The 19,239-nt window shown below is 44.2% G+C and overlaps 1 protein-coding gene across 1 annotated transcript; it reads right to left on the bottom strand.

The window, feature by feature from the left end:
- Positions 1-4,126: 4,126 nt before the first annotated feature.
- Positions 4,127-19,230, bottom strand: Dlish (Dachs ligand with SH3s). The gene is made up of 3 exons (XM_070539313.1): positions 18,838-19,230; positions 9,221-9,952; positions 4,127-4,652 (listed from the first exon to the last, which is right to left on the bottom strand). Exons 1-3 carry the CDS (start codon positions 18,884-18,886, stop codon positions 4,339-4,341), a joined length of 1,095 nt encoding a protein of 364 aa, XP_070395414.1. The 5' UTR covers positions 18,887-19,230; the 3' UTR covers positions 4,127-4,338.
- Positions 19,231-19,239: the final 9 nt, after the last annotated feature.

Raw genomic sequence — 19,239 nt, 5'->3', positions numbered from 1 at the left:
GTGCTCCATGACACAGCACTGTCAGCTGAAGTGCATCAATGCAAACACATTTGTAGTGCTCCGATTTTGGAAGTTCGGTGGCATTTATTTTTGCAATGGTACACTGACAGCTCTGTACAGAAACTGAAACAAATTTGCTTGAACGTGTTAGTTTTGATTAGTGCAAGAAATATATATATCGCTGGCATCTAGTTAGAGGAAAAGCATCCAGTTACTTTTCGGAAGGTTCTTGGATTGAATCTCCAAGAGACTCCAAGAATCTCCAAGATGCTACCGAGTCCTAGCATAAGCCCTGCGAAGAGCCAGCAGACAGCTTTAAAAGTGCAAGTACAATGCACCTGCAAGGCACTCCCTTGCCAGAAGGACATTAGCCACCTGACAATTAATAGGTCACAGCTTCCCATACAAGCACTCTGCTGCCCCTAGTGGCAGCAAAGCTCTTGGCCAACGTCGGACCAGTCACATATCAAAGCGTATTATACACGTCATTCACGAATGTCTTAGTCCCCTTGAAGTAACCTACTAGATGCCATTACATGGAATCATCAAATTCCTAGAAGTAGAATTTGTTGTCAAACGACCACACATTGGTATTGCTATTCTCGGGCTAATAAGCCACTCGTGCCATATCGTTCAACTCGTTTGAAACTTGTTACGAGGGGCATAGCGAAACTGTCCTGGCAATGCACTAAAGTCTTGCCCTCATTTAATGTTTTGTGGTTTTAAGCAACAGATAGCACAAGTGAGACGGGATTTCGGGGCAATGTGATGGTGTTGCTTGCTGAAGGGCTGCTCAGAGAAGCACCTAGAGGTTGCCAAGCAGAGTAACAAGAAGGAAAATTTTGCAGTTCTCGCACATCCACCACCTGTCGCATAACCTCTAGAAACTGCATAAACACCAAATGCTGCTGAAACAAGTGAGTATGCAGGCCAATAGTGACTCGCAACATTCTTAAAAGCAATACAGAATGAGAAGCCAGATCTAAAAGAGTATGTTGCTCAATTCTACTCCTTATCCACTGGTGCTGGTGATGTGGGCCTCGGAGCGCTGTTCAGGCCACCACTGAGGAAGCACCGAGTCGTTACATTGGCAATAAGGATTAAATTCGGCCATGTAGAGGTATCTATAATAATGCCATATAAAGGCAAAGGGATAAAATATTGGACAAGGATTTGTGACCTACAACAAAAAGCTCAATCTTAAAAAAAATTAAGCAGGTTATTGCGTTAGCACATCTCGCATTATCCATACTCTGTATAACACAGAGAAATCATGCAGTAACTGGACAAAGCTTGCGCGAATAGCAAAAGAAGAAATATAGTAAATGCAATATCCAATGCAAATGCAACCTCGCACTGATCACTTTTCCCCACTTATAAAGCCCCTCACCAGCCCCCATTGAATATCTTTGCTTCACTACACTGGAAAAAGCGAAGCACCATGCAAATCTACTGGGATTTTACCACAATAATCTTTATTTGGCTCACTGTTAGAGCAGATGGCAAAAATGGAAATGTTCTGGCACCATGCTGCCGGTAGGTCAGCTTCTGTCAAAAGACCCTCTCTCCCCTCTGCCTCGACAAGAGTCCGCAAGCAACACTCCTTCCACTACTTCTACCATACCAGAGCTGTGGGACCATGTCACATTTTCGTCGTGAGCCTCCCTTTATTTCTTTTTTTCTAGCTGCGCAGACCATCTCCAGCGGCAGCTGATGCATTCTACATTTCAGTGATCTACCTAAATCCTGTGCCGTAATTGGTGATGTTGCAGGCAGTGTGTGTGATGCAGAGATATCTATTTGTGTGAGCTTTATCTGTCAGAAAGTGAGGGCGCATAGGCTTTTCTTTGAAATTTCAGCTGTTAGCAGACAATGCAGTGGTTTGATACTTTGCAGACACAATCATCAGCACATCGTATATGCGCCGTGCTTGTCTGTGTACTATGCCCAAACCTGGTGAAGGGGCCCCTTTAAGCATGTGGTGACAATCTGATGGCTCTGATTGCTTAGACACGTCCTCAATCTCCAGCCTGCACTGAATGCGGTCATGGCAGCACTGCAGCATGGTGCATCACACAGGTGTACCTTTGGTACTTGAAAACTATGAAGGCGAAAGCCTTAGAGAGTTCACGAGACAAAAATTTGACCAACTGCCGTGATGGCACCAAAATTGGGCGCTAACCCTTGACCTTTGGTGCGTGTTGAATCCACGATCTTTGGTGCTATGGCAAAGTGAATTAAGGCACAGTTCATTTAGATAGAGTTGATTAAGGCACTCAAATCCATGACCTTTGGTGTTAAGGTACTGTTAATCAAGATAAATGCACTCGTACCCACAACCTTTGGCAGAAGTCGAGCCCACTTGGAGATATGGGCAAACTGGCCATATCAAAAATAACGTACAGCGCGAAAGACACGGACTGCGAAGACGACATACACAGCGCTGTATCCCATATCTTGGCCATATCTCCAAGTTGGATTCCAATTGACATTGTGAAGGTCGAGAGGAGTCGAACCCATTAACTTTGGCGTTAAGGCAAAGGCACTCGTGCCCGCAACCTTTGGTGGGAGTCGAGTCCACTGGAGGTGTAGGCGAACTGGCCATATCTCCAATTTAGATTCCAATTGACATTTTGAAGATTCCAATTGACATCGTGAGGGTCGAGAGTCGAACCCTTAGCCTTTGGTGTTAAGGCGAAATTAAGGTAAAGTTAACCAAGGCATTCGAACCCACCTTTGTTTGGAGAAGACAAGTAATAGGAAGTAACAATGCCTTAGAATTAAAATGTCAAGTAAAGTAATCAATGCCTCGTGAGTGGGCAGGCTTTTGCCTTCATCCTTTTTAGCGGATGCTAAAGTGACTCAACATCACAGATTTGCGTGTTCAACAATATATGCACCGTGTATGCCTGCCTATTTGGTATCGCCACCTTGTCCGTTAACTCAACCCTGGCCTCAGAGATTGGGCGGTGCACAAAAGCACAAGCTGTCCGATCTCGGAGGCCATGGCCCAACTTTCTTGATTCCCAATCGGAAAGCCATGGGGTGCCACATGTACGTGTCGGAAAGAAGCAAAAGAAAATGTTTCAAGTGTACTTATATTTAAAAAAAAAAGCCTGTTGATTAGTAATGAGGATGACAAAGATTGTTTTGAACAGAGAGATTCGCATTTTAAAGAAAAAACACACAAACTAGGTACCCGCCGTGGTTGCTCAGTGGCTATGGTGTTAGGCTGCTGAGCACAAGGTCGCGGGATCGAATCCCAGCCACGGCGGCCGCATCTTGATGGGGGCGAAAAGCTTGTTTACTTAGATTTAGGTGCATGTTAAAGAACCCCGGGTGGTCGAAATTTCCGCAGTCCTCCACTATGGCGTGCCTCATAATCAATCGGAAAGTGGTTTTGGCACGTAAAGCCCCATAATTTAATTTTTTTTTAACAATCTAGGTTCCTCGAACTGTCAAAAAGCAGGTGGCTCTCTTTAGCGTGGTGTACTCAGGTTTCACAGCCTTTGCCGTTTGCCAAGTAATGGTAAAACAGAGTATAGGTGAAAACCTCAGTGGCGTCTCGACAAGTGCAGCATAAGTTTGCCACTTCACAATAAGGCACACATACTTGTTTGTTTCCTTTCTAGACAAAAAGGAAAGCAGCAAAAGTTTAGATATTCTAAGTTACACAAAATGAGTATTGTTTAAATGGCTTTGGCTTACTACTAAATAGGAGTAATACAAGATGACTTTTTCTACATAGCTAGAGTCTTCATACCATGTGGCATTTTCATATAGAGCTGTACAGTTGTCATAAATGGCTCGTTAGAATTGTGACACCGAAAGTTTGTGGTACCAGTTTTTCTAATACTGCATTCTTGCAGTGCACTGAATCAATGTGACATCCTAATTGGATAAGGCCCACTAGCAATAAATTCTGCTGCAAGCAGATGCAGATTCCTGCAAGATGCAGTTCAGTGTGAATCCAACTCTGTTGGCATGGCAATGTTTTACCACAGAATAACAATTATAAATTTACAGTATATGGTGCCTTCAATGTGCTAGCTAAATGTTCTTTTTTTTTTCAAAACATTAAATGCATTCAACACACAGCTGAAAATGATACAAAGTGATACATTGATGAAGTGTAAACAGTGCATGGGGTTTATTCAGAAAGCACGAAAAAAAAAAAAAAACAGAAGGGCACAGGCATTGTCCCTCACTGTAACCACTCCCAACTAGCGACATAATTTTTTGAGCCCTTACCTTCTGTGCATTCATTCTTCTTGCTTCCTTTCTGAAGACTTTACTGCTTATGTTTTGGACTTTATGAACTGTCCCTGAGTACAAGGATCACAATGAGGTCATGGCAGGCGGTCGAGCATAAGCCTTTGGGATGAACCCATATTTGTGCACCTTTGGTGCATAGGCCCATAGCCACCCTTCCACTGTTTGATTAGAGAGGTCGGCATAGACCCAGTCACCACGGCGCACAGTCAAGTCATCAGGTGCTTGAGCCTTGTAGTCATAAAGCATCACAAGCTCACTGCCGTGGAAGCGCAGCTCTTCAGTGGCAGCTGCAGTGCTCGACACATTGCCGTGATGACCACTGGTAGAGACGGCATTGCTGCCTGGCTGCATGGCACCATGGACAGTTCCTTGGCTCTCTAGAAAGCCATCAAAAAGATCAGTTTTAGATAAACAAACAGTCTTCTTATCTGCGGAGGTAGTTAAGAAGCAAGCAACAAGCAACGCTTGTTTTTCACTACGTTGTTTGCACAAGGCTAGAAAGTTGTCGGGAGGGATCTGAAAGTAGCACTGACACAGAAATATTGCATCATAGTTTTTTCCTTGTTAGCTGACAACCCAGTAAATTAAGCTATAAAGCCAGAAATTAATTCTAATGCACCCAATTTTGAAACACATGCTTGGTGCAGTGTCGCTTTGACATGATGCAAGAAGCAGGTTAGATCCCATATTGGAGGTGGTGATCACATGGCAGCATACACCACTGAGCCCCATGCTCTGATAAATAATTCGGTAGACAAATGAATAAATAAAACAATAAGTGAGTAAGTAAAGAAATCAGTAAAATGTAGTTTAATTACTCAGGCCACACTGTTCTGTGAAAGCCAAGTGCATAGAGCACCCAATGGGATAAAAAGGGAGGCAAGGTGCAAGCAATAGTAGCTGGGTGGCGTGCTTGTCTCGTATCAAATGCAAAGGAGGAGTTAAAATGGACGGAAGGCCCAATTTAGTGGCCTTTGCCCACTGTGCCGGGCTGGCTGGTACATGCGTCAATTGTCAGTGATACTACGTAGTAACCACTTGCGATTTCTGGGATGTGTAACCTGCTTTCTAATTCGGGTAATAGTTGTGTAGCGCTTGGTACATGTTTTAAACCAGTCCTAGTAAATGCTGATATAATTAATGATTTGATGCATGCTAGGCAATTGATGCTTCATACTACAATTTAAAGTTATTAAATAATAAAAATAAAAGGTTTTTGTATCGACACTACTTTAACAAAAAACACACTTATATGCCCTGTCTGCCTTTCTAGGTGCTGTCATGTGACAGGATGCAACCCTAGTGGCCAGCCCAATGTTTCAAAATACACCACTCGCTGCCGACTTAATGCACCTCAAGGTAAATGCAGAAATGCTCGTCGAAAAAGAGCAAGTAGAGAAGCAAAACGCAGTCGCCACCTATGGAAAGTGCATGTAAGATAATAAATAAATAGTAATAAAAAGAAAGAGCTGATAAGGCTTGCACAAGACCTGAGCTCAACCAACAGCTACGCACTGTTAGCACCAGGTAGCCATCCCCCACCCCATGCATAAATGGCCAGCAGACCACGACATGTTTTCAAAAAGTGTGACTAGGTAACCTTCATACCTGGCTTCGTTGGAAGACATTTTCTCTAGACATAAGTCATTCGGCGATTTCTATGCCTTTGTGACTGAGAAACCTGCAATCTCTGCATATTATTCCATATAGCTTACAGACCAATGTTCATTGTCATGTGGTGAAAAACGTGCACACAACAATGCACTTCTGCAGTGGGAAGTGATGGGTTGTGGATACCCTGAGTACTTCATCGACTCAGTAGGGCGTCGGTTGGCTTGCACAATACCTACCTACTCTGGATCCTCCCAAAAAACGGGCTTCGATACCATACATCCTAGGCATAAGCGAGACATTTGCATGCATTGTGCAGCCATATGGTGTGCAGGCTGTGCACATTCCCTACCGGACACTCGGACACAAGCTCATGCATCTGAAAGACCCTTTGGAAATGGGCAAGTTCCCAGGTGTGGTGTACGTCACTTTGTGTGTGGACTGTTGTTTGAAAAACTGGCAAATTCAAAACAAGACTTCAACAGCACAGGATTGATGTAACGACATGCTGCATCAAATGCCCTGGCCGAACACTGCGCGACTACGTCACATACGATTAACTGGGGAAAATCTTGCGTGATTGCCAAGGAATGAAATCATTATATGCCTTAATCATCCAAACCACCGCACACACTCTTAATGGCAATGAAGGGAATCTGCCATTCATGTATGCCAAGTGTCTTAATCATGTCTCGAGCTACACATAAAAAGGGCACAAGCTCTGCCGCTTGTTTCAGTGTGAATAAGGCTCCCGTGGGGGAGCCAAAACGTAAATATATTTTTAAACCATTTTGGTCGGTGTCTGGATGTCTTCCTTTTAAGTATCGTTACAATCTGGCAGCGGGGGCAGTGACCTTCTAGCCTCTCCTGCACCGCTAGGATGAATCGCTTCATGAAACTAGCAATGTGTCCCCTCCAACAGACCTGCAGCAACAACAAGGCGAGACATGTTTGCCAGATCGAGTGTTGTTTGATGGTTTACTGTCGCCATCCAGGACGATGGGAGCAAGAAACTCCTGGAAAACGGTGTTCTACACCGTTTGCTCACAGGCTCCGGTAACCGCCATGGTCAACGAAGACGTGACAATTTGAGTCGAGCACAACAATCCCTGTCTAGAAGCTCGCCTCCTTTCTTTGTGCTTGGGAAAGAAAGGTGCCGGACTGCTTATGCGCACCCTCAGTCTCAAGGCAGAGTCTTCAGCAACTTTGGACACTCTGGTTGGAGGAAGGTGTGACCACAGATTTCCCTGACCTAGAAATCTAAGGAGGACCAAAGGGATTTAAGCGGACTGCTCAAGTGTATGTGAGAGTGCTCTGATGTGTGCTCACAAGAAAGATATAGTCTGCTGATCTGTAGATCCTGCTACGAAAATGATGTACTGTGCTCTGTGCTCCGGCCAGTGCGATACTTCTTGTTCTATGTAAATAAGTTTGCAATGCCAATGTAAATAAACCCCCTGTTCCATTCCTCATCCTCTCGACCTTGTAATCTTCATGAAAGAAACAACCATCGTCAACAAAACTAGGACGATGGCGTGGGTCTGCTTAGCCTCCATGTGATGCCCCCGTAGCGTAGGCCAGCTACCCGTTACAAGTTGCACCGGTGGCGTAGGCTAGAGAGCGACCCTCTGTTTGGTTTCCCAGATGGAAACCAGTTCGTGCCAACCCCAAGTGCTCATCTTCATTTGTGGCATGTCTCTTGAGCGTCTGTCGTATCACAACAATATTAACCTTTGAGGTGCTAGCAAAAAATAAGAAATGCATGCAGAAAATGACAGTTTTATTTATTGCACATCTGGATAGCAAATTCTTTGCAGAATCGAAATATATCTGGCATGAGGGTAATAAATTCACAACTTGTGTCTCAAAATATGCAAATTTAGGTGCTGGTGGTAGGTTTTGTCCATCTAAATTCATTCACTGCTGTGCCCTATCAGAACTATTGTTGTAGTCGGAGACATCAGAGTCAACAGATGTGTCTAAGGCACAGAAAACACTGCCATCACTGTCAATGCTTTCACACAGATGCAGCACATCTCCGGAGCTTGATGACTCAATTAAATGAAAGGCACGTTTTCGTGAGGGGTGTGGCAATAGATGAGTGGCAGCCACTATTTCGAGAATCACTACCGGACAGACCTAGGGGGAACAAAATTTGTAGGCCAAAAAGGAATCTCAGCAGAACATCAAAATGGATTGAACCAGATTGGCCCATTATTGTCACTTGGAAAGAATGCCCAAGGGCACGAATGTCAAAAATTTAATTGTAAACGAGTAAAACTTGTCCACAGCACTTAAAGAGTTAAACACTATCAAGAGAGAGAATTGAAGTTAGTCCGTGGAACAGCATTCTTATGAAACAATGTCTGACAATGGAGGTAAATATTTGTATATAGTGAACACACACACTACTGAAACGTTGTCCATAAACAAAGAGTTCACATACAAGTTTGATGAAGAAAGGATCATTAATTCAAGAACATTTGAGAGAAAGCATACATAAAGATTGAGTGAACACTTCCAATCTGAAAATCAAGAATGTGAACATATTCATTAGAAAGTTAGAAATAAGTTATGAAGAAACATACTTTGAAAAGTTGAGGGTGCCAGTGTGGTGCAGTATGGTGAGGTAGATATGTAGCTAGTTCAGTAAAGTAGGAACCGGATAAGCTACTGACTTAAAAATATGTAGTGCAATTAGGAATTCTGAAATCCATTCAGTACCGTGCCACTCAGTTCACTCTTTTTAAACGCTCCAGTAATGGCACATGCATTTTTTCCATGAAACTACTCCTTAGTCTAACTGGCCTTGCATTCTAACAACAGAGCATTTGTTTGTGCTTCCACTTTACACTAACTCTGATATTAAAGACCAACTCATTGCTTGTTTATCCTACAATCATTACTATACATCTATTATGACTGTGTGTCAACATATCGTGCTCAGATATATTTTGACTCAGCTTGTACCACACAATTGAAAGGGGGGGGGGGGGGGGGCAGCCTATTTTGCTGCAATCGTTGACAGCAAACCCTTTCATTTAGCTATGCATGATAGCAAACGGCTTATGCCACAGGTGATGACGCATTGAAAAAATGTGCACTATGGCTACATCATGTCCCACTACTCATTCCTGCATAGGTCCCTAGACCTTAAAAGTATTAAGAATAAGCGACATCATGAAGATTTCATGAAGATGAAGGCAACGAAAGATAAGAGGGAGTCGCTACACTAGACGCACTCTCAGCGACATCATCTGGGAGCCCTATACTAAACTAAAAAGCATGGCCAAATGCCATGGCTGAAAGGCATGCAAAGCAAGGAGGTGCTCACCCTGCACAGAATCGGCGACTGCTGGACACACAAATGCACTGGGCACAAATCCTTCCTGGCCGTCAGAGCGGAGCACCCAGAACCAGTCAGGGTCCTCGTGGTTCAACACGGTCACCAGTTCACCGCGCTCTACACTCACATCGTTCTCATCACGTGCCACAAATGTGTACAACACCACATAGCGGCCAGCTGGGTCTTTGAAGAATGGATGCACATCGGGCAGAGCTGCTGTGCTTGAGCGGCCTGGTGCCGAGTGAACCCTAGCGCACTGCTCTTGACCACTGTTGGCGGCGACAGCAGCACCACCAAAACTTTCAGCGTCTGACTGCTGCCCGCTGTCAACAGAGTGCGTGCCTCGTGATGATGTCTGGTCTAGAAGTTCATCATCCACACCACGTGGAAGCTTTTTGTGACGCACTGTCAAGGCCAGGTCACCAAGCTGGCTGCCATAGGGAGCACAGTATGAGTGGGGGATGAAGCCTTCATGACCAGTCTCAGAAGCAATGACATACACCCAATCGTTCTCCTGGTAGAGCACATTGACGATTTGACCACGCCGCACCTCGAGCTCGTCATCTACACATGGTGTGAAATCATGCAGCACTACCACTTTGGAATCCGGTGACAAGCCATGTTCTTTCTCAATGCCCACACGCACCAACGTTTCGATGCTGGCACTGCCTGTGATGCGGCCAATGCTCGGTGTACGTGCAGATAGTTTTTCATTGCTTTCTGTATGCGAGAGAAAAAAAGGCAGGTCTTACGATGACACAGCATATTTGGTATGCATGACAGCACATGCTTCTTTGTTCAAGGAAAATTTGAAGCATAACTTTTGTCGGAAACAAACCAACACAAAAACCCACAAACTCCTAAGTCGATAGCATGTTGACTTTGTCAGGCTCTAGACTTGGCAAAGCAGCCCAGTGCCAGTGACACTTTTGCTCCATGCTTGTGCTGAAAGGCGACTGGACTGTGTGCACCTGCTTAACCAAAACATTGGCTGCTATAGTATTGGAGTTAGACCAAGGAATGGACCTGTTGCTAAAGAAATTTCATAATTCAGCACAGAAATTACAGGCCACATCTGTCTTTAGTCTGATCCTTTTTCAGCGTTCATTTCTGCACTAAACACTAGTAGTCCAGGCTAGTACATCAAGTGGTTTGCTGCAATTTATGAGCTTTAGGGGTTGGCTGACTGCAACCAACAGCTATAGATAAGCTCCTGGCTGCAATATTTTGCCTAGGACCCATGTGTATGCACACATTACTATTTCGAAGCGGATGTCACTGTTGGTTCACTTTCTGAAACAACATAAATACAGCTACTAAGAAGATAAGTGAGGATTAGCTACCATATACAGACAAACTAATGCTACAATTCTCAAAAAGAAAGATGTTATGCTTAGGTGAAACACTACCTCTCTAAGTGAAATTCATTTATTTATTTAGTGCACTGCATTCACTATGCTCACAACATACATGTCTTCACCAAACACCTTTTTATTCAGCAAGGTAAACACTAAGCAATCAAATAAAGACAAAGTTGGTTGTGGTAGCCAAGGAAGAAAAGGTGTTAAGGTAAAAAAAAAAAAATGCTATGCTTAAATTCAGCTGCAGGCTGCGCCCTCCAATACTAGTGAAAAGACAGGCAATGTGTCAGTGGTTTGGTCTGCTGAGATTCGCGGCTAATAATATGCAGGCTTAAATTATTCCACTAGATGCCAGATTTTTGCAGCCTTTTCTAAAGCTCTACTCCTTCCCATTAGCAACCTATTTTTATGACTTCTCCAGATTCCTTCTTCCCAGCACATTGGCGATAGCTGCAGGCTATTTCGTCGCTATCTCGAAATTTCGAGGTAGCCATTTCTGCCAGTGAAAATATGGCTCAGGTTGACTTCACATTTATTATGTACTGTATTTCCAAACCATGCAATATATCTGCCCGTGAATTTGACGTATATTTGAGAGTGCTGTATAATATACATCAATTTTGTCTGCTTTAGATGTCTTAATAGGTACAGTATACAGAATTGTGATATTGTTATCGATTACTTGATTACAAAGTTGTGTAAACTTCGTACTATTTCACAGTTTTACACAATTTCTGTTAAAAAAACAATTTCCTACAGTCACTGTTTCTCTTAAATGCAACGAACCTTATCAGATTCGGTGCAGTGGATGTTGAAAAAAATTTCTACATTCCCATTTCTGGTACTTCTGCCCCTTCGAAGCTCCAATTCTTATGTCACAAACTTCTGCAAGTGCCGCATCCTTATGAATATTACATCAGGCTAAAACTTGCACACTTCCATTATATGGTATCTGTATACAAATGAATATTTGATTCACTTTAAGTTCAGTACTCAACTGTTCCTTCCTTATCTTCTGCCATGCTTATGATGCTTGCTTACTCTCTCCCAACATTTTATTTTGCAAAAAGAAAGAATAAAGAGAAATTTCATTCTCATTCGTTCTGAAGCATTTAAGTAACTGGAATAATCTGCCAGATGACTGTCTTTCACACTGCGGGTCACCTGGATGTATGAATGTACTAAGTCATTAGGGTAGGTTTTTCTGACCATTAAGTGACAAATTTAAGCAGTCTGCTGTAATTTATTATAAGGTTTTAAAAACGTGCGTCGATACCGATCGCAGTGGCGCCACTCCCCTGAATTTATGTCACCCCGTTAAACTCTACGCAGCTAGCGCACGTGACGTCACTTGGGCGAGCTATTTGATTGGCTACTCAGGTTGCGTCATCGACAATTTTTCCAACTTTATGGTGAACTAATGTTCGTAAAACTTGGAATGTCGGTTAATTTGTCCCTATGAAGGGAAAGTAACAGAAAGAGAATACACAATGACAATTTACCACTACACTCAAGCAGTTCCGGCACACAGCAAGTGTCGTCTGCTTATGTTACAATTAGGGCTCCGTGTTTTCAGAGTAGATTTTTCTTGAAATTCGGAGGGTGTTTTCCGGAGTTTATTTTTTGGCAGAAATTCTGTGTTTATCGGAGTTTATTTCTCGTAAGTACCCAAGTCTCCAAAGTTCGGAGTTTAATATTGCATTATTCTGAATACTCCAAAATTTTAGATGAAATGATATCTGAACATGAAAAACATTAGAACACACGAAACATATTTTAATTGTCTGGAAGGTTTGAATGCACACACATATACACACAGAACACTACATTTGTGCATATTAAGCTTGTTGTAATAAATGCAAACATACTTTACAAGGTTGCTGCCACTGATGGAAGCGTGCTTCTTTCGATTAATGATTCTCAGCTTTGAAAATGCCCTTTCAATGTTTGCACTAGAAACAGGGAGAGCCAGAAGACTCAGCGCGCAGCGAGAAAGCACTGGCCACTTGACAGTGTGAAGTCTCCAAAACGACAGGGGTTCAACAATGTTGCTGATTACTGTCAATGTGATTACTGTTGATGTTACTGCGAACTAGCTTCCCTACCCCTCTTTCTCTTTGTTTGCGCGGGAAGGCGGCACTCGTGAAGCCATCATATATCGTGTTTGACCCTTGCACCTAAAGCAGACAGCGTGCAGGGCGCGATAAGATCTTATCGCACGATTTGGGAGGTGCATTTGCAAGCAGCCGCTTGTAATTCAATAATTTGACCATCTGCGTCGGCGAAAGTTTCCATTTATTGTCTCAGCATTCCTTTGCGGCGGCAGTGGAATTTCGTTATATTGAAATCGCATACAGACACACGTCGTTATATTGAGGTTCTAAATGGATGGTGTTCTATGGACAAGGGGTTATGAAAGGTTAAATAGTTTGTTATATCAAGAATTTCATTATACTAAGGTTTTAGCAGATTTCCATATGTGGCTGCTTTGCACAATAGCTGACATAAATCAAGAAGGGTTTTTGGATCCATGTGCTTCTTTATAGTGTTACTGTGTATGTTTATTGACAAAGTTTGATATTATTAAACAGGTTGAAGCAAGCGAAAATTTGCTTTCGAATTTCGATCATAATTGCATACTTCTGTAAGAAGCCGACTATCATCTGCTCATGTTCGGCCACGGCCACCCGCATAGGAATCAAACTTTGGCCACCCGCATAGGAATCAAACTTTGGCCACCCTGCTTATTGGTCTCTCAGCTGCCGGGCCTCGCTAATTTCAACTAGTTTTGAATGCTCAACTAGCCTCTAACCATGGAAAACTTGAGGTCAGACCACACACATGTTTGCCAGCACGCGCTCAATCCTGGCCGCTCCTAGTTAGTCTTGGCAGACTTCTCTTTGTACTGAGTGCTTCAATATGTGCAAGTTGGATGTGGCTACTACCCATCGGCCAAGTTGAAGGACAAAGCCGGTCCACACCATGTAGCCCGCTCAGACTGGAGTATGCTGGACTGTTCATTGGAGCATATGAGTGTGAGCATGTAGTCAAGCCCTGTTGTGCACAAAGTAAACACTGCACATACCTACATACTACAGTTGCATGTAGCTGCAGTCTGCTACATAGTACATACCACGGCAGCCACGGGTTGCCACGACGAGTCCACTGGCTGAGCTGACTGCAGCTTGCTGAGGACAACTGCATTTGCCTTACATCTGGCATGTCGTGGGCGCCTAAACCTGAAGTAGTAGCACCTAGGCTAATGTCCAAAATAAAATTTGAACTTCGCAGTGCAAGGCATGAAGAAGGAGCAGACGCACCGCGAAGGGCATGTTTGATTAGGTCTCCTCAATTTGGCTGCACTTTCTGCACTAGTTCAGGGGGTGCAGCACTCTAGCACTTGATTTGCCAGTGCAGCTAGCGCCACCTGCACTTCGGCACTTGATTTGACGTCGTGCTGCACGAGTTCATGTACACTTCGGCACTAGACTCTCCGCAAGTTCTTTTCTCGCGCACGTAGTGCAAGGCTTTTGATAGCAGACGACACATGTGGCTCCGTGGCCGTGCGGGTGTTGGTAGACGGCATTGACGGCGCCTGCTATTAGTAACGCAGCACGGACGCCAGTCTTCTTCAGGATGTGTCTGCAGCATCTTGTTAAGGGCGCTTTCCGGGTTCAACTGCTGCTAAGTGCACTGAAGGCCGGGATTTTCCCTCAGGTCACAGTCATTTGTATTAATTTTCACGAGCTTACCGCTACCTCGACGTTAAGTATGCGCGAAACCACATCGGTCAGTCGTTTGAAACGTGCCATATATGATTCAGAAAGGTGTGGAAACCACGCTTGGTCATGCTTTCTGAATAATGACACACCAACAAAAGAAAAGCCACAGCCGCCCAGTCGCAGCAGACGAAGGCCTGTACGTTTCTGCACTTTTGTCCTCGATTTGACCGCTGCACCGAAAAGCGCTAGTGTCACGCTACACTCACACTTCAAGAACTGGTGCTGCACTGGCACAACACTTTTCTGAACTAGTGCAAAAGGTGCAGCCAAATCGAGGAGACCTATTGCCAATAACTCATTGAAGTACTTTTTGTGGTAAGTATTTCTGAAATAGCTTATTATAACTTCAAATGTATTTCTATACTTCGATAAAAAGTCGTGCAGGGTCGCTTTAAGCTCTGTGCCACCAGGTGACTGCACCGTGCGACCGCCCATGTTTATGCTCAAGCCACTTCATTGCAGTGGTAGTAGTATGGAAGGTATGGAGGGTTAACGCCTCTGCCCATCCGCCAAAACACTCAGCTTGCCTCCGTTTACCAGAATACCGGACAAGCTTGGCACTGTAACAGAATGCTAAAAAATTTAATAATGGAGTTTTACATGCCAAAACCATGATCTGATTATGAGGCATGCTGTAGTGGCGCTGTAATGCGGCCGCCGTGGCCGGTATTCAGTCTCCCGCAACCTCGTAATGAGCAGCCCAGCACCATAGCCACTAAGCGGCCACGGTAGGTGAGAACGCTTGCAACACACATTGCTTGAATAACTCTCTCAGGAGATCGACCGCCAGGAGGCTAGAGGGGTGGTTGGAGAGACTTTGTGTGCTGGCTCCAAGACACAGGAAATAGATTACACGACATCACGTCATCATGCAGAGCCAGTAAAGGTGGAGCTTAGCCCCGACCTCTCGCGAAACGAGCTGAGGAGAAAAAGCATGGTTAGGGAGAAGGATAACATTTAATCATCCGCAGCTCTCTTAATATGAGACGATTCACTTAAATTGTGGCACAAATGTTTCACTGTAGCTGTACCCGCCACGTCTACATAATTTGTTCAAACCGTGTCAGCTGTCGTTTAACCATTTTTATCCCAGAAGTTCTTGTATAAAGTGCCTTTGTTTAAGATTTTAGTGCTTACATTGTCCATGTATTTTCACTGGTACGAGTATATTCACTGATATGTATTGTTTTTTGCAGTTTCCTTGATTTTTGGCTATTGTAGCAGTCTGTCGTGTTATTATCAATGTATCATGCTTTGTATTGCCCCTCCTGCTTAGGCCCTATCTACTGCAGTATTTTTATGAATAATAATAATTTAGAAAGTTATTATCTGTGCCTTGCTTTGCATCAGGTTTTCTGATTGCATGCATATAGAGCTTTTTTTAGAGCGCAGTTCTCAGACGCACGTTCCTGCGGCGAGCGTCAGCATTGTCTTTCAATTATCACGGCAATGAACACGGCGAAGGATGAAAGCGAACGTGAAGCGCAGTGGAAGATGAAAGACGACAATAGCAAAGAGAGCGCAAGGAGGAGTGTATGGCAAAAGTATGAGAAGCGTAGTGCCATGCAAGACGGGCTTTGTGGCGATGATGGCTACGAGATGGCGCCAGAGTAGTGCAAGTCGTCTGTATAAAAACAGCTGCATGAGCAGAGGTCTGTCTGCGGCGGCTGCTACAGATCGTGCCCACACATCACCCATGCGCCATCTCGCAATCTCCCAATTAGCCAGGCAGTCGCGCCACATTTCACTCTGTTTGCAACATGCCCAACGAGACAAAATAAATTATATTATGGTTGCCAAAACGGTCCGATTATGAGGCATGCCGTAATGTTGGACCACCTGAGGTTCTTTAACCTGCACCTAAATCTAAGTACATGGGTGTTTTCGCATTTCGCCGCCATCAAAATGTGGCTGCTCAAGTTTTGTATTAGGGATTCTCGTAATCGCCAGTGAATCCTTTTTTTTTTTCCACTTCTTTTTCCAGATCTGGCTGAATTTATTTTTCTAATTTCATTTGTTGTGCCATAGGTTGTATGGATAAGTTATGCTCTGCCATGCAAGTTTGTGTAATTTCTCAAATAGAACTGTGTGGAAGTTAATGCAACTGCCCTTGTTGTTCTTATAAAATTTAGCATTGCAAGACAAAATTGTTATTTCACAATTGCTAATTTCCAGTGCCGAATAATGCAAGATATTGACAAGCTGCAGATGGCAGGCAATGGAGTTCAAGAGCAGATGACAACGCCTTCACAGCAAAAACCTTGATGACAGCAACACTGCAAGTGTGCTTAATTAAAGTTTTAAATCTAGTACTCATTCCATATAGTGTGGCACTTGTCACTTGCACCAGAAATAACAATGGGGCGTAAGAGACCAAATTACTCTGCAAGCAATAAATATGAATTATAACTTCAGGCTGCATATCAATTTCACCAAATTTTGAGCACACCAGCATCCATGCTCGCAACAAAGTTTGTCATCACACAAATTAAGCATATTGTACCCGTCACACAGGCACTCGAAAGTCTTTTGCGCAAAAAGACTTCTCAATCAAATTAATTAAGCAAAAGTGAGACATCCACCCAATCGGAGCAATTGCTACAAGGGAAACCCATATGTGTTCCTCGAAAAAAAAAGCCTCGCAGTTGAAGAAAACTTCGTCCTGGTCTGGGACTCGAACCCGGGACCACCGCCTTTCCGGAGCAGCCACTCTACCATCTGAGCTAACCAGGCGGATTGAGTCAACAACTCAAAGCAAAGGCAAGAGTTTGACGTAATAGTTCTGCGGAAACCCACAAGGTGGAGAGAAGTAATTAATGGCCGCCAAACAATTAATTGGAAACCCCGCAAAGTTTACTTCCCTCCACCTAGTGGGTTTCCGCAGAACTATCTACCAATATCTGCCGTTCCCCATCACAGGGAACTAGGGAAAGGAGAAGTTATTTAAATGCAGGTTTTAGGTCAAGCTGGGCAGTCTAGAAGCTGAGCCTCCAATCTGCTGAAAAGCGTCAAGGAGCTAGTGCCGTGCAGTATCGCCTGGGCTGCCTAGCCGCGTCTGAACTGCGACTTACTAGTTAGCGTCAAAGACAAAAAGCCAAGGTCTGCAATGGAGCTCACAGTAGTTCCCCTCAAGTAAGCTCAACCTGCTTGAGGGTAGATGCCCGACCTAGACTGCCAGGAAACCCAGCCCAGGAATCGCATCCACCGCAATGAGATCGGTTTGCGAGCATTCTTCGGGAAAGCTCTGCCTTCGACTCCACGCTTTATGGACTTACTACAGCTCTCCGGCCATGTGTATGCCATCATTTGCTTTCTTTTGAACTCTGTCGACCACCGTTAAGCGTGTTTTGTCTAGTGTTAATTTCTATATTTACTGTCAACTGTTCGTTGTATTTCTTTTGTATTCATCATTGATCTAGATCAAGTGCATTTGTGTTAGTGTTCTAGCGTTTTTTGTGTTTCTTTTATTTTTGTCATTGTCAGTCCATACATTATAAATATATACACACACACACACGCTTGAGTACAGAACGACCAACCGGCTTGTATACCCCGTCGACGATTTCGCGCCGAGTGAGAACGGGTGACAAGCCGTGACAGTCGCACTGTACCGACGCCGACCATCGGCACATTGTCGGCGTCGAACAGAGTAACAGAGGCGCCGACACGAAGGAAAAAAACGCTGTCGCCAACAGTCGGCAGACCGAAATAGGTGTCGGGTCGGCCTAGAGTGAGTGAACCTTAAGCATACAGGCCGATTTACAAGGCGCGGTGTGGAACTGCGGCAGCTTTCGATCGCGCCCGACCCGGATCGAAATTCTCGACCGCGATTGGCTCCCTCCTGCAGCTTGCGCAAGGGAGCCAACCGCGACAGAAAAATTCGATCCCGATCGAAAGTGCGCCGTGCGACAGTGTTACCTGACAGATTAATGAACCATCACTAACTTCGTACCTACAGTAAAACGTATACACATGCCGGGAAAACACGTCTGTGCACCGGCCTTCACTTCTGCTCGCAAACTTTTTCCCCATACATGACATGGATATCCGACCGGTTCGGTGCAGTAAATAAACGACAATAAATGTCGTATAAATGTACTTGGATCGCTAAACTATACCATTGTGCACAACGTAATGTTTCCGATATTAGAGACCGGCTTCTGAAACATTTCTGTAGAACTGTCAGCCTGTCAGGTTTACGTCAAGTTAATTAATCATATTATGCAGAACGGTGCCGATTTTTTTGGACAGTTATTAGAAGTAAAGCACGACGCTCACTGACTGCACTCCAAAGTTTTCACTAATACATTAACTTAGACGTAAATGAAATAAATAAATAAATGAATAGGGGTTAGAAATCAGTTACGATGCGCGCGACCTGCCAGACCGTGCGAGTGTGCCGTACCTAAAAGTCCTCTGCTACACATTACACAGAAGAGCAAGTTTCAACCTAGCTTCTCACCTTTCTTTCGTTTCCCTCGTCGTATTCTCACGGGGCATAGAAACGCCATGGAAAAGCAACAGGTGCGCAAACTTAGCGCACGTTCTGAAGGATTATACCAACTCAACGATTTTTATGTAGCTCTCTCCCACCAGAAGATCTCGCCTAGCCGTGTCATTTCTGTCGACGTAACGAGAGCTTCGCTGCACGAAATGGGTTCGACTGGGCCGCTCCGAGGAACTCTACTTTCTGCGCTGCCTGGCCCCTATCAGCAGTCCACGGCCCTGTTGGCCTGTTACGCTCAGCCAAATTCCTTGCCTAGTTCTACGGCTGAACGACAGGTTACGCAAAGCGCGTTGTGCAGAAGATGAGAATAATAAGATAATAAATGAAATACCGATGCTTCTCTTTCTTTTGCTGTGG

The sequence above is a fragment of the Dermacentor albipictus genome, chromosome 5 (assembly GCF_038994185.2).
Source record: "Dermacentor albipictus isolate Rhodes 1998 colony chromosome 5, USDA_Dalb.pri_finalv2, whole genome shotgun sequence".
Lineage (NCBI taxonomy): Eukaryota > Metazoa > Arthropoda > Arachnida > Ixodida > Ixodidae > Dermacentor > Dermacentor albipictus.
This window is presented reverse-complemented; position numbering and strand designations above follow the sequence as displayed.